This window comes from Mercenaria mercenaria, chromosome 11 (assembly GCF_021730395.1).
Source record: "Mercenaria mercenaria strain notata chromosome 11, MADL_Memer_1, whole genome shotgun sequence".
Lineage (NCBI taxonomy): Eukaryota > Metazoa > Mollusca > Bivalvia > Venerida > Veneridae > Mercenaria > Mercenaria mercenaria.
In genome coordinates this window covers 56,711,614-56,725,379 of record NC_069371.1, presented here as the reverse complement: position 1 = coordinate 56,725,379, position 13,766 = coordinate 56,711,614, and the positions used below count along the sequence as shown (strand labels likewise).

Here is a 13,766-nt window from a genome sequence, read left to right as displayed (position 1 = left end):
CTTGGCTACCTACCTAGATGGTACATTTACTTGCATACTTGTAGGCATACAATATTTATTTACTTACGAAGAAGCTATATTTATCTGTATACTTGCAGACTGAGTAGCTGAAGATGTAACAGCACGGGCTTTCACATTTTCTGAAAAATAAACAAAAGAACTAGAAGATGATTTTGTAGAAAAGCGCATGTCTCCGACAATGCAGAGTTGTAATTGATGAGAAGTCAATAGGGGACAGGAGCAAAAGTCAAAGAGCCACTGATGGTTGGCTAAAATAGGGATATGCTACTTAGCACGTCCAATCATCCTATGAAGTTTCAACACTCTGGGTCAAGTGGTTCTCAAGTTATTGATTGGAAACCGTTTTCCATGTTCAGACTCCTGTGACCTTGACCTTTGATCAAGTTACCCTAAAATCAATATGGGTCACCTACTCTGCACGTCCAATCATCCTGAAGTTTCAGCATTCTGAGTCAAGTGGTTCTCAAGTAATTGATCGGAAAGGGTGTTCAAACCCTGTGACCCTGACCTTAGCTCAAGTGACTCAGAAAACGATAAGGGTTATCTTCTCTGATAGTCCTATCATCTTAATAAGTTTGAAGGTTCTGGGTCAAACAGTTCTCAAGTTATTGATCAGAAACCATTTTTGCATGTTCTGGTCCCTGTGACCTTGGCCTTTGATCAAGTGACCCAAATTAGGGGTCATCTACTCTACTTGTCCAATCAAATTATGAAGTTTCAACATTCTGGGTCAAGTCACAAGAGGTTCTCAAGTTACTGATCAGAAATGGTTTTCCATGTTCAAACCCTTGTGACCTTGACCTTTGATCTAGTAACCCCAAAACAAATAGCTGTCATCTATTCTGTAAGCCCTATCACCCTATGAATTTTGAAGGTTCTAGGTCAAATGGATCCCCAGTTATTGATCAAAAATGAAGTGTTACTGACAGATGGCCCCTGTGACCTTGACCTTTGATGGACTAACCCTAAAAACAATAGTGTCATCTACTCTGTAAGTCCTATCATCCTTTGAAGTTTGAAGGACCTAGGTCAAAAGGTTCTCAAGTTACTGACCAGAAACAGACTGCCTTGTTCTGGTCCCTGTGACATTGACCTTCAATGAAGTGACCCCAAAATCGATAGGGGTCATCTACTGTGCATGTCCAATCATCATATGAAGTTTCAACATTCTGGGTCAAGTGGATCGGAAATGGTTTTTCATGTTCAGGGACCTGTGACCTTGACCTTAACAGAGTGACCACAAAATCAATAGTCTTCTACTCTGCATGTCCAATTTCAACATTCTGGGTCAAGTGATTCTCAATTTATTTATCGTAAATGGTTTTCCATGTTCAGGCCCCTGTGACCTTTGATGGAATGACCCCCAAAACAATCGGGCTTGTCTACTCCATAAGCCCTGCCACCCTAGGAAGTCTGAAGGTTCTAGGTCAAATGGTTCTTTAGTTATTGATCAGAAATGAAGTGTGATGGACGGACAGGGCAAAAACAATATAAGCCAATGAGAACAGTCATGTACAGATGTTTGCACTTGGAAATATTTCTTCAGAAAATGTGTTAAGTTTAGAGTTTTGAAATAGAATTTTTTAATGAAATTTGGAGCCAAACAGGGTCATGAATTTAGTGATGAGAATTGGACAGCTGAAGAAGAATCGACTAATCGGTCTGATTCTGATCTCTCTCCGATTCGATTAATCGAAAGAATCGGAACCGAAAGATCAATACAGACTTCTGTAATGTAGCAATATGGTAGTAACAGCAAACCTTTCTCAAGACTTTCAGATTATTGTATGACTACTTTTATTACTTTTTATGAAGAATTCTATGACACAGCTGCTGTACTGTACAGCCTCTAGCAACTGTTGGGCAATAATGGCCCAGTTGTTCGAATCTTTAACCGGCTGTTAACCTAACTGCTGCTTAGATCTTGATATTGAAATATTTGTCTTGATGGGATTTTTTTATTTCACTATAAAGGCAGTCCTTAACTCAAAGATTTGTTTTTCAAATTCTTCTAAACTGTCGACATATAGCCTTAAAAGTTAACCAACCGATATCTTAACCAGCTGTTCAAAGGTTCGAACAAATAAGTCCAAACTGCGATCTGGGAGGAACTATTGGACCAAATGCAAAAGTAACTAGAATTCATCTTTTCTCTATGACTCAAGGCCTGGGATTCAAGTCATGCCAGATGCACTGCCAAATTTGACATGGAATATATGCTGAGGACATTGCTGGCAGGTCTAGAATAAGTTTATCATCTTTTTTAAGTAAATCCACTATTTTGTATTGAAGGAATAAGAAAAGCTTGTCAAATAAAATCTGAAATTTATTTCCAATTAGAAAAAAGTGGGTGGGGTACCTTCGTTAATGTACGCTTTAAAGCATCTTTTGCAAACAACTCTAGTAGTATCAAGGTTTTCTTTAAAAGGAGCGAACACCCCGCATTCGGGCTTCATGCAGAACCCAAAATATTTCAAGGCGTCTGATTTTTACTGCCAGGGCAACAAATTTTTTATTACTGTGAAATCATTTGCTGGCATGAAATTTCGCGCAAACTTGAAAAAGGACTGTTTCGCGCGGGCTTAAATTCGCGCATTTTCAATTTATAAATGAAAAAGTAAATTAAAAAATAATAATAGCGCGGTGTTAAATTCGCACATCGGTTCTAGCGCGAAATACGCGAAAATTTGTCCTACGCGAATAAAAATGATTTCACAGTATACTGTTATGATCATGACAGCTGGCCTGACAGCATTCTCCAATTTAAAGAGCAGACATTTTGAAATACTAACCCAAAAATTATAAAAGAGCAAAAGTATTTAAGCTAAACAGCGAGAAGTATCTGAAAAAGTCCTGAAAGCGGGATTTTAATTTATTAACAAAATCAGCAACTAGAATCGATTCATTCTGGCTAGAATCGAAATCGTCAAAATTAAAAGGCTGTATCTTAAAAAACAAGAAAGTAGGTCAGTAGGTCAAGTGATCCCTAATTGCTTGGTGTCATCATGTAAATTATAATTAAACAGTCTAGGAAATATCATCTGATAATTTTTTAAGTATTTTTTCCTATATAACTCATAATTGTAACAAGTGACCCTCAGGGCGGGGCCTCTTTTCACCCGAGGGACATAATTTGAACAAACTTGTTAGAGATCCACCAGGCAATGCTACATACCAAATATCAAAGGCCTAGGCCTTGAACTTTCAGACAAGAAGATATTTATTTTTTTCCCTATATAAGTCTATGTTAAACTTGGTACCCCAAGGGCAGGGCCTCTTTTCACCCTAGGGACATATTTGAACAATTTTGGTAGAGAAACACTAGGAAAGGCAACATACTTAATATCAAAAGCCTAGGCCTTGCAGTTTCAGGTTTTGGACAAGAAGATTTTTAAAGTTTTTCCTTTCGGTTACCATGGCAACCAGAGTTCTGCATGGAGTTCAATTCTTTGAACAATTTTGAAAGGGACCCAAGGATCATTCCTGTCAAGTTTGGTGTAATTCTGCCCAGTCGTTTTCAAGAAGAAGATTTTTTTAGAAAATGTTGACGGACACATCACACACAATGCACGACGAACATTGAGTGGTCACAAAAGCTCACCATGAGCCTTTGGCTCAGGTGAGCTAATAAATGAATGAAGTATATTCTTAAGTTATCATCCAAAAACCATTTAACTGTTCTGGGTCATTGTGACCTTGACTTTAACCTACTGATCTCCAAATCAAAAGGGGTCATCTGCTGGTGATGATCAACATCCGTATCAACTTTCATGATCCTAGACCCAAGCATTCTTAAGTTATCATCCGGAAACCGATTGGTCTACAATGTCATACCGACCGTCATACAGACCGACCTGCAAAACAATATACCCTTCCTTCTTCAGTGGGGTGGGGTGGGGGGGGGGGCATAAAAAGTATTAAATTTCAATTTTGATAACATTCCATTTTGAAAATGATGGATAAATATGAGAAAACAATGAGACGGAGTGTCAGCGCAAGAACCAGGTCCCTCAAGGTCTAAGGTAAAGGTCACACTTAGAGGTCAAAGGATACAAGAATGAAAACTTTGTCCGGAGCATTTCTTCTTCATGCATGGAGAGATTTTGATATAACTTGGCACAAATGTTTACCACCATGAGACGCAGTGTCATGTGCAAGAACCAGGTCCCAAGGTCTAAGGTCAAGGTCACACTTAGAGGTCAAAGGATACAAGAATGAAAACTTTGTCCGGAGCATTTCTTCTTTATGCATGGAGGGATTTTGATATAACCTGGCACAAATGTTCACCACTACAAGATGGAGTGTCATGCGCAAGAACCAGGTCCCTTGGTCTAAGGTCAAGGTCACACTTAGAGGTCAAAGGATACAAGAATGAAAACTTTGTCCGGAGCATTTCTTCTTCATGCATGGAGGGATTTTGATATAACTTGGCACAAATGTTCCCCACCATGAGACGGAGTGTCAAGCACAAGAACCAGGTCCTAGGTCTAAGGTCAAGGTCAGAACGAAATATTTTTAAAAAAATTTTCCTATATGTCTATGTAAAATTTGGTAACCCCGGGGCGAGGCCTTTTTTCACCCCAGGGACATAATTTGAACAAACATAGTAGAGGACCACAAGGCAATGCTACATATCAAATATCTAAAGCATAGGTCTTGTGGTTTCAGACTAGAATATTTTTAAAGATTTTTTCCTATATAAGTCTATGTAGAACTTGGGACCCCTGGGGTGGGGCCTCCTTTCACCCCAGGGTTTTAATTTCAACAATTTTGGTAGAGGACCATAAGGAAATGCTACATACAAAATATCAAAGGCCTAGGTCTTGTGGTTTCAGACAAGAAGATTTTTAAAGTTTTTTTTCTATATAAAATTGGGACCCCCAGGGCGGGGTCCCTTTTCACCCCAGAGGCATAATTTGAGCAATCTTGGTAGGGGACTACTAGATGATGTCACATACCTAATATCAAAGCCCTTTGCCCTGTGATTTTTGACAAGAAGATTTTCAAAGTTTTTTTCATATACAAGTTCTTTGACTAATTTTCAATGAGGATCATGCAAGGAACATTCCTGTGAAGTTTCATCAAAATTGGACTGGTGTATTAGGCTGGGAAGTGTTGTCGGACGAAGGACAACATACGATGGAGGATGGACAATCACTGACCACAAAAGCTCACCTTTGAGCACTTCCTGCTCAAGTGACCTAATAAAGGGTTAAAAGGCTCTTTTCAATCAATTTTGAACTAAAAGCATTTTGTGTGAATCAAGTAACCGATTTCTTAAATACGAAATAACCGATATGAACCATGTACTTAATGAGTCTTTGGAGTGCATACAGTTTGGTGTACAGAAGTATGGGCATTAATGTAATCACTACTTTCGGAATTGGGATTTTGCTAATATAAAATAAGAATCTTCGCAAATTTAAATTTCTGACCCTCCTGTCGTGAATTCATAAATCCAAGAAATAATTCAGGGTGCTGGAATTCGCTAAATAAAGAACACACGAATATAAAGTGATTTACAGTAAATGGATTACCTTGCACTTTAGCAACAGATTTAAAAGCCTCTGTATTGATGTTTAGTTCCAACATGACTTCCATCTCAGTAGGAGGATGTTCTATACTAGCTATCTCTTTGGAATACTGCTCTATCAGTGGTCTGGCTGACAGCTTGTCTTTCTTAATGGCATGATATACTGCATTATACATCTGACGATAATCACGCTTTTTCTGAAAAATGAAATATTTACAACAATCACATTAGAACACACAGAATCTATAGAATATTCCTTCATTAATTCTTGAAAACATGAAAACTTATGATAGACTGGTACCTCAAATTCATTAAGTACTGACATACAGTCCCTAGCTTGCAGACTTTGCTTTTTCGGCATTTTCATCGGCACAAATGTTTACCCTGGGTGGAAAATTGAGATGTCTTTTTCATACTGAATGACTACTATTGAGTGTGATAAATTGCAATGATTCTGCATGGCCACCATGATGAAAAATCTCAGCAGGTTGCACTGAATTGTAATGGATTTGGGGGAATCACCGGCAGTAAATTGCAAAACCTAAGTCAGGTTTGCTAAGGCCCATATTTATACACTTAACAAATGATATTATGCATAATTTGCAACCAAGTTTTTATTGCACATATCTTCTCTTTATAGGATTTTACTTCTATCAAAATACGCTTAACTTAAATGCAATTTTATTTAGGCCTAAAAAAAAATGTTTGTTTCTGGTTTCCCAATCGACCATCTTTATTTACCACCGACCATAACTTTTTTAAGAACCCGCCGAAAAAAGGAAAAGAAAAAAAAACGACCCGTTACCTGTCAGAGAAGAGCCGCGAAGCATCGCAGGAATGAGACTAACTATACGGTAAAACTTGATGCACATACTATATTAAATTACCGATAAACATATGGTCAACCCCGCCTACTCATTCACATAATATTCAATTGGTTACATTTATACACATTTAATATACAGAACACTGACAAATGACTTAAATGAGGCCCAAAAAGGGGGGGAAATTGTTTGAAAATTTCATTTACTGATTGGCTTTATTTTTAAGTGTGAATATTATATCACTCAGGTAAACAAAACTTATTTTAGAAAACTATTTAATTATATCAACATATTATCTAAACATTCTTTACATTTTGAGGTTATAAAACAAGTTCACATATACTTACATACTGTAATTCATATAATCGATTTTACAGTGCATATACCTACATGGGTAGTTTGATTTCTCTATGAATATTATTATTAAGCATTCAAAAGAGCATTTAAAGCAGGGGTTATTTTGTGTTTTTCTTGTAATTCAATATCTAATTTAAATTCATGTAAAACATTATACAAAACATTATTTATATGTTTATCAAGACAATCGGTGATTTCAAGCTAAAGCATACTCGTGTTCATCCTAATTCTTTCTTTACAACAAAAGAGAATGGAATGAGAACTAAATGTATTGTTGCATGTGAAGTTTGAAGGTCCTGGGTGCAGTGGTTGGCGAATAAAGTGCCTTCATGCAAAAAGTTAACGTTGTGACAAACGAACGAATGAACGAATGAATGAACTAACGAACGGACAGACAGTTGAAAACTAATATGCCTCCCTTCGAGGGCATAATAAACAAGAGCTGTTGGAGGACAGCAACGCTCGACTATTCAACAGCCTTGTCAGTGACAAGTGTGTGAAGTTTCAATCCATTCCAATTAGTGGATACTGAGATATCAGATTACATACAACAAGAGTGCAAGAATGTCACAATATACGCCCGTCACAGCAAATTTCTTTACTCTAGCACCTGTATTTGCAAATGGAATTTTAATTTTGTGGTTGTTTAGTAATAACTAAGTGTTTTGTTTTTCTAAGTCCAAAAAAAAACTCCTTACCAGGTAGAGATACCTTTAAAAAACACCCAAAATTTGGGAAAATAACATCTATGTTGTACCACAGAAAAGTGGTCTTGGTTTTTTCCCTACGGTCAATTATAAAAAGTTACAATATAAGTTATTTATAGTTAACAACCTAAGGGAAGTTAATCTTAAAAAAAAAAAAAAAAAAAAAAAAAAAAAAAAAAAATTGTAAGTCCCACCCAAAAATCTTTACCCGGTAGAGATGGTCAAAATACACCTCAAAATTGGATGTAGCATGCATGTTGTACTACAGAAAAGTGGTCTCGATTTTTTCCCCACGACTAGTAATGAAAAGTTACAATTAAGCTATTTATAGTTAACAACAAAGGGAAGTAATTCTAAAGAAGGGAAATGCGCATGACACTTCGTCTCATGATGGTGTATAATTGTGTCAAGTTACATCAAAATCCCTCCATGCATGAAGAAGAATGGGTTGGACAAAGTCATTCTTGTATCTGAACCTTTGGCCCCTAAGTGTGACCTTGACCTTAGACCTAGGGACCTGGTTCTTGCGCATGACACTCGTCTTGTGGTGGTGAACATTTGTGCCAAGTTATATCAAAATCCCTCTATGCATGAAAAAGAAATGCTCCGGACAAGGTTTTCATTCTTGTATCTTTGACCTTAAGTGTGACCTTGACCTTAGACCCAGAGACCTGGTTCTTGCGATGACACTCCGCCTCATGGTGGTGAACATTTGTGCCAAGTTATATCAAATCCCTCTATGATGAAGAAGAAATGCTCCGGACAAAGTTTTCATTCTTGTATCCTTTGACCTCTAAGTGTGACCTTGACCTTTAGACCCAGGGATCTGGTTCTTGCGCAAAGCATCCCTTTCATGATGATGAACCCAAATTTTGCCAACTTTCATCAAAATCCCTCTATGCATGAAGAAGATATGCTCGGACAAAGTCATTCTTGAATTTGACCTTTGACCCCCAAGTGTGACCTTGACCCTTTGGGCCAGGGACCCGGTTCTTGCGCATGACACTCCGTCTCATGATGGTGAACAACTGTGCCAAGTTTCATCAAAATCCCTTCATGCATGTAGAAGATATGCTCCGGACAAGGTCTGTGGACGCCGCCCGCCCGCACACCCGCCCGCCCGCCAGGGGCGTTCCCATAATACGTCCCGTTTTTCAAACGGGCGTATAAAAATTTAACCAAAAACTGCTAAGTCGAAAAAGGGGCATAATTTTGAAAAAAAAAAGAGTAGAGTTATGGGACTTGCTTAGTGCATGTCAGATCATGACAGTGAACAAGTATGTGAAGTTTCAATCCATTCCCATTAGTAAGTACTGAGATACCAGCTTACATACAAAACCTTAACCAAAAATTTCTAAGTCGAAAAAGGGGCATAATTTTGTAAAAAAGCAAAATAGAGTTATGGAACCTATGCAATGTAGGTCAGTTCATCACAGTGAATAAGTGTGTGAAGTTTCAATCCATTCCCACAAGTGGTTACTGAGTTACCAGCTTACATACAAAACCTTAACCAAAAATTTCTAAGTAGAAAAAGGGGCATAATATTGTAAAAAAGGAAAATAGAGTTATGGAACCTGTGCAATGTAAGTCAGTTCATCACAGTGAATAAGTGTGTGAAGTTTCAATCCATTCCCACAAGTGGTTACTGAGTTACCAGCTTACATACAAAACCTTAACAAAAATCGGGACGCAGACGTGGACGCGGACGCGGACGCCGATGCATGGGCGAGTCCAATAGCTCTACTATTCTATGAATAGTCGAGCTAAAAATCTACTCTATTTATTTTTAAATTTCAGTTATACTATTTCATACAGCTATTTTATTGAGGTCTTGCAAACTAAGCTGTGTTTGTTCTATGGAACAGCTGCATTTGAAAGTTTTGGTTCACTATAATCTTTTTACACTGCAAATGAAGGGCATTCTAAATTCAAGATGGCATAAGTACCTTAAGATATGATATTAAGTTTGACAAAAATCAAGCAAGAAGTTGTTTAAAAGATAATTCTATTTTTAGCTCTAGCAGTCTGCAGAATGAGCCAAGTGTCCCCCTTTGAACAAATTTGGGAAAGGATCTTGCAATGCTGCCAAAAACCAAGTTTAGCTGTTTAATTCAAAAGAAGTCAGTTAGAGTATGGAGGTAATATAGAGATGGAGTGCGGCAGAGATAACTGGTGCTAATTATTTATTATACCACATGTAATTCCTTGCTGAGCTCTTTACAGAATCCTACAAGAGATATCACCTCAGACACCTAATTATCACTATTTCACATGTAATTAACGCAGGCCTTTGAATACACTGTATGGCACCAAGGTTTTATCGCAGATCAGCAGGCAGATGTAACAAAACGGAAGTAGTGGGTGACATATGTGGGCATATCATAATTTGAAACTAGTTAATACAAACAATGCGCACTGTGGGGGATTCATCGGGATGTTAAATGTACTATTACTTAAAACATGAGTTTCTGTGACCTTGTGACTCTTCAAACAGCTGTGTCTCAGTAAAGTAAGTGCTTACTGTTTTTAATGATTTGTTTTAAACAAAATTCTTCCAAATTTCCTAACAAATTTAGATATGTTAAAGTAAAGTCAATGTATCAAATTTTCACTCACTGAGTTTTAAAAACGTGAGCAATTGTGAGCATTTTAATTATTGACCATTTTGTTGACTGTGTATTTTATGTTATTAGCTCTGACAAAGAGTTTTAAGTAAGACGTTCATATCAGTCGTTATCTGCACAAAGATTTTTAAAACATGAATTGAACGATTCTGAACCAAATTTGCTGTGACGACTGTGCAAATAAAGGAACTTTGACTGACATTCTGGATATATTCAGGGACTTTCCGGTAAAGTTCCAATGGTCAAATCGGCACACAAGTAGTGCCACCAGTCGAATTTGTATTTTGTGAAATCACAGATAATTCTTTCCCTATCGTTCATATCTGTTCATATCGAAAATATTGCAACTCAGAAACAAGAGGACCATGATGGTCCTGAATCGCTCACCTATCTCCACATGACCCAGTGTTCAAACGAGTATGACATCGTTATTTCTATTATTTGACATAGTGACCTAGTTTTTGAGCACATGTGACCTAGATATCATCAAGATAAAAAATTCTGACCAATTTTCATGAAGATCCATTGAAAAATATGGCCTCTAGAGAGGTCACAAGGTTTTTCTATTATTTGACCTAATGACCTAGTTTTTGAAGGCACGTGACCCACTTTTAAACTTGACCTAGATATCATCAAGGTGCACATTCTGGTCAATTTTCATGAAGATCTCGTGAAAAATATGGCCTCTAGAGAGGTCACAAGGTTTTTCTATTTTTCGACCTACTGACCTAGTTTTTGACCGCACATGACCCAGTTACGAACCTGACCTAGATATCATCAAGCTGAACATTCTCACCAATCTTCATGAAGATCCATTGAGAATCATGGCCTCTAGAGAGGTCACAAGGTTTTTTCTATTTTTAGACCTACTGACCTAGTTTTTGACCCCACGTGACCCAGTTTCGAATCTGACTTAGATATCATCAAGATGAACATTCTGACCAATATTCATGAAGATCTCATGAAAAATATGGCCTCTAGAGAGGTCACAAGGTTTTTCTATTTTTAGATCTACTGACCTAGATTTTAACCCCACGTGACCCAGTTTCGAACTTGACCTAGATATCTTCAAAGTAAACATTCTGACCAATTTTCATGAAGATCCATTGAAAAATATCGCCTCTAGAGAGGTCACAAGGTTTTCCTATTTTTAGACCTACTGACCTAGTTTTTGACCGCACATGACCCAGTTTCGAACTTGACCTAGATATCATCAAGGTGAATATTCTGACCAATTTTCATGAAAATCCATTGAGAAATATGGCCACTAGAGAGGTCACAAGGTTTTTCTATTTTTAGATCTACTGACCTAGTTTTTGATCCCACATGACCCAGTTTCGAACTTGACCTAGATATCATCAAGGTGAACATTCTGACCAATATTCATGAAGATCTCATGAAAAATATGGCCTCTAGAGAGGTCACAAGGTTTTTCTATTTTTAGATCTACTGACCTAGTTTTTAACCCCACGTGACCCAGTTTCGAACTTGACCTAGATATCATCAAGATGAACATTCTCACCAATTTTCATGAAGATGCATTGTGAAATATGGCCTCTAGAGAGGTCACAAGGTTTTTCTATTTTTAGACCTAATGACCTAATTTTTGACCCTACGTGACCCAGTTTCGAACTTGACCTATATATCATCAAGGTAAACATTTTGACAAATATTCATGAAGATCTCATGAAAAATATGGCCTCTAGAGAGGTCACAAGGTTTTTCTATTTTTAGACTACTGACCTAGTTTTTGACCCACGTGACCCAGTTTCGAACTTGACCTAGATATCATCAAGGTGAACATTCTGACCAATTTTCATGAAGATCTTGTGAAATATATGGCCTCTAGAGAGGTCACAAGGTTTTTCTATTTTTAGACCTACTGACCTAGTTTTTGATGGCACGTGACCCAGTTTCGAACTTGACCTAGATATCATCAAGATGAACATTCTGACCAACTTTCATAAAGATCCCATGAAAAATGTGACCTCTAGAGTGGTCACAAGCAAAAGTTTACGGACGCACGCACGGACGGATGACGGACACCGCGCGATCACAAAAGCTCACCTTGTCACTGTGTGACAGGTGAGCTAAACAAGAGGACCATGATGGTCCTGAATCGCTCACCTATCCCCACATGACCAAGTGTTGAACTGAGTATGACGTCGTTATTTCTATTACTTGACACAGTGACCTAGTTTTTGAGCACAGATAATTCTTTCCCTATCGTTCATATCTGTTTATATCGAAAATATTGCAACTCAGAAACAAGAGGACCATGATGGTCCTGAATCGCTCACCTATCTCCACATGACCCAGTGTTCAAACGAGTATGACATCGTTATTTCTATTATTTGACATAGTGACCTAGTTTTTGAGCACATTTGACCTAGATATCATCAAGATAAAAAATTCTGACCAATTTTCATGAAGATCAATTGAAAAATATGACCTCTAGAGAGGTCACAAGGTTTTTCTATCATTTGACCTAATGACCTAGTTTCTGAAGGCACGTGACCCACTTTTGAATCTGACCTAGATATCATCAAGGTGAACATTCTCACCAATTTTCATGAAGATCTCATGAAAAATATGGCCTCTAGAGAGGTCACAAGGTTTTTCTATTTTTCGACCTACTGACCTAGTTTTTGACCGCACATGACCCAGTTATGAACTTGACCTAGGTATCATCAAGATTAACATTCTCACCAATTTTCATGAAGATCCATTGAGAAATATGGCCCCTAGAGACGTCACAAGGTTTTTCTATTTTTAGACCTACTGACCTAGTTTTTGACCGCACGTGACCCAGTTTTGAACTTGACCTAGATATCATCAAGGTGAACATTTTGACCAATTTTCATGAAGATCTCTTGAAAAATATGGCCTCTAGACAGGTCACAAGGTTTTTCTATTTTTAGATCTACTGACCTAGTTATTGACCGCACGTAAACCAGTTTCGAACTTGACCTAGATATCATCAAGGTGAACATTCTGACCAATTTTCATAAAGATCCCATAAAAAATATGGCCTCTAGAGAGGTCACAAAGTTTTTCTATTTTCAGACGTACTGACCTAGTTTCTGACCGCACGTGACCCAGTTTCAAACTTGACCTTGATATCATCAAGGTGCACATTCTGACCAATTTTCATGAAGATCTCTTGAGAAATATGGCCTCTAGAGAGGTCACAAGGTTTTTCTATTTTTAGACCTACTGACCTAGTTTTTGACCCCACCTGACCCAGTTTCGAACTTGACCTAGATATCATCAAGGTGAACATTCTGATCAATTTTCATGAAAATCCATTGAGAAAGATGGCCTCTAGAGAGGTCACAAGGTTTTTCTATTTTTAGACCTACTGACCTAGTTTTTGACCCCACGTGACCCAGTTTCGAACTTGACCTAGATATCATCAAGGTGAACATTCTGACCAATTTTCATGAAGATCTCATGAAAAATATGGCCTCTAGAGAGGTCACAAGGTTTTTCTATTTTTAGACCTACTGACTTAGTTTTTGACCGCACGTGACCCAGTTTCGAACTTGACCTAGATATCACCAAGATTAACATTCTGACCAACTTTCATAAAGATCCCATGAAAAATGTGACCTCTAGAGTGGTCACAAGCAAAAGTTTACGGACGGACGGACGGACGCACGGACGGACGACGGACGCCACGCGATCACAAAAGCTCACC

General features: G+C 37.9%; 1 protein-coding gene across 2 annotated transcripts in view; it reads right to left on the bottom strand.

Moving 5' to 3' along the window:
• LOC123532336 (uncharacterized) overlaps window positions 1–13,766 on the bottom strand; it is a 316,884-nt gene that overhangs the window by 42,156 nt on the left and 260,962 nt on the right. For both annotated transcript variants that reach the window (XM_053517493.1, XM_045313748.2), the window contains exons 21-22: window positions 5,559–5,751; window positions 68–140 (exon numbers count right to left, since the gene is read on the bottom strand). In XM_053517493.1, the coding sequence (XP_053373468.1) occupies window positions 68–140; window positions 5,559–5,751 (266 nt within the window). The remainder of the gene's footprint in view (window positions 1–67; window positions 141–5,558; window positions 5,752–13,766) is intronic.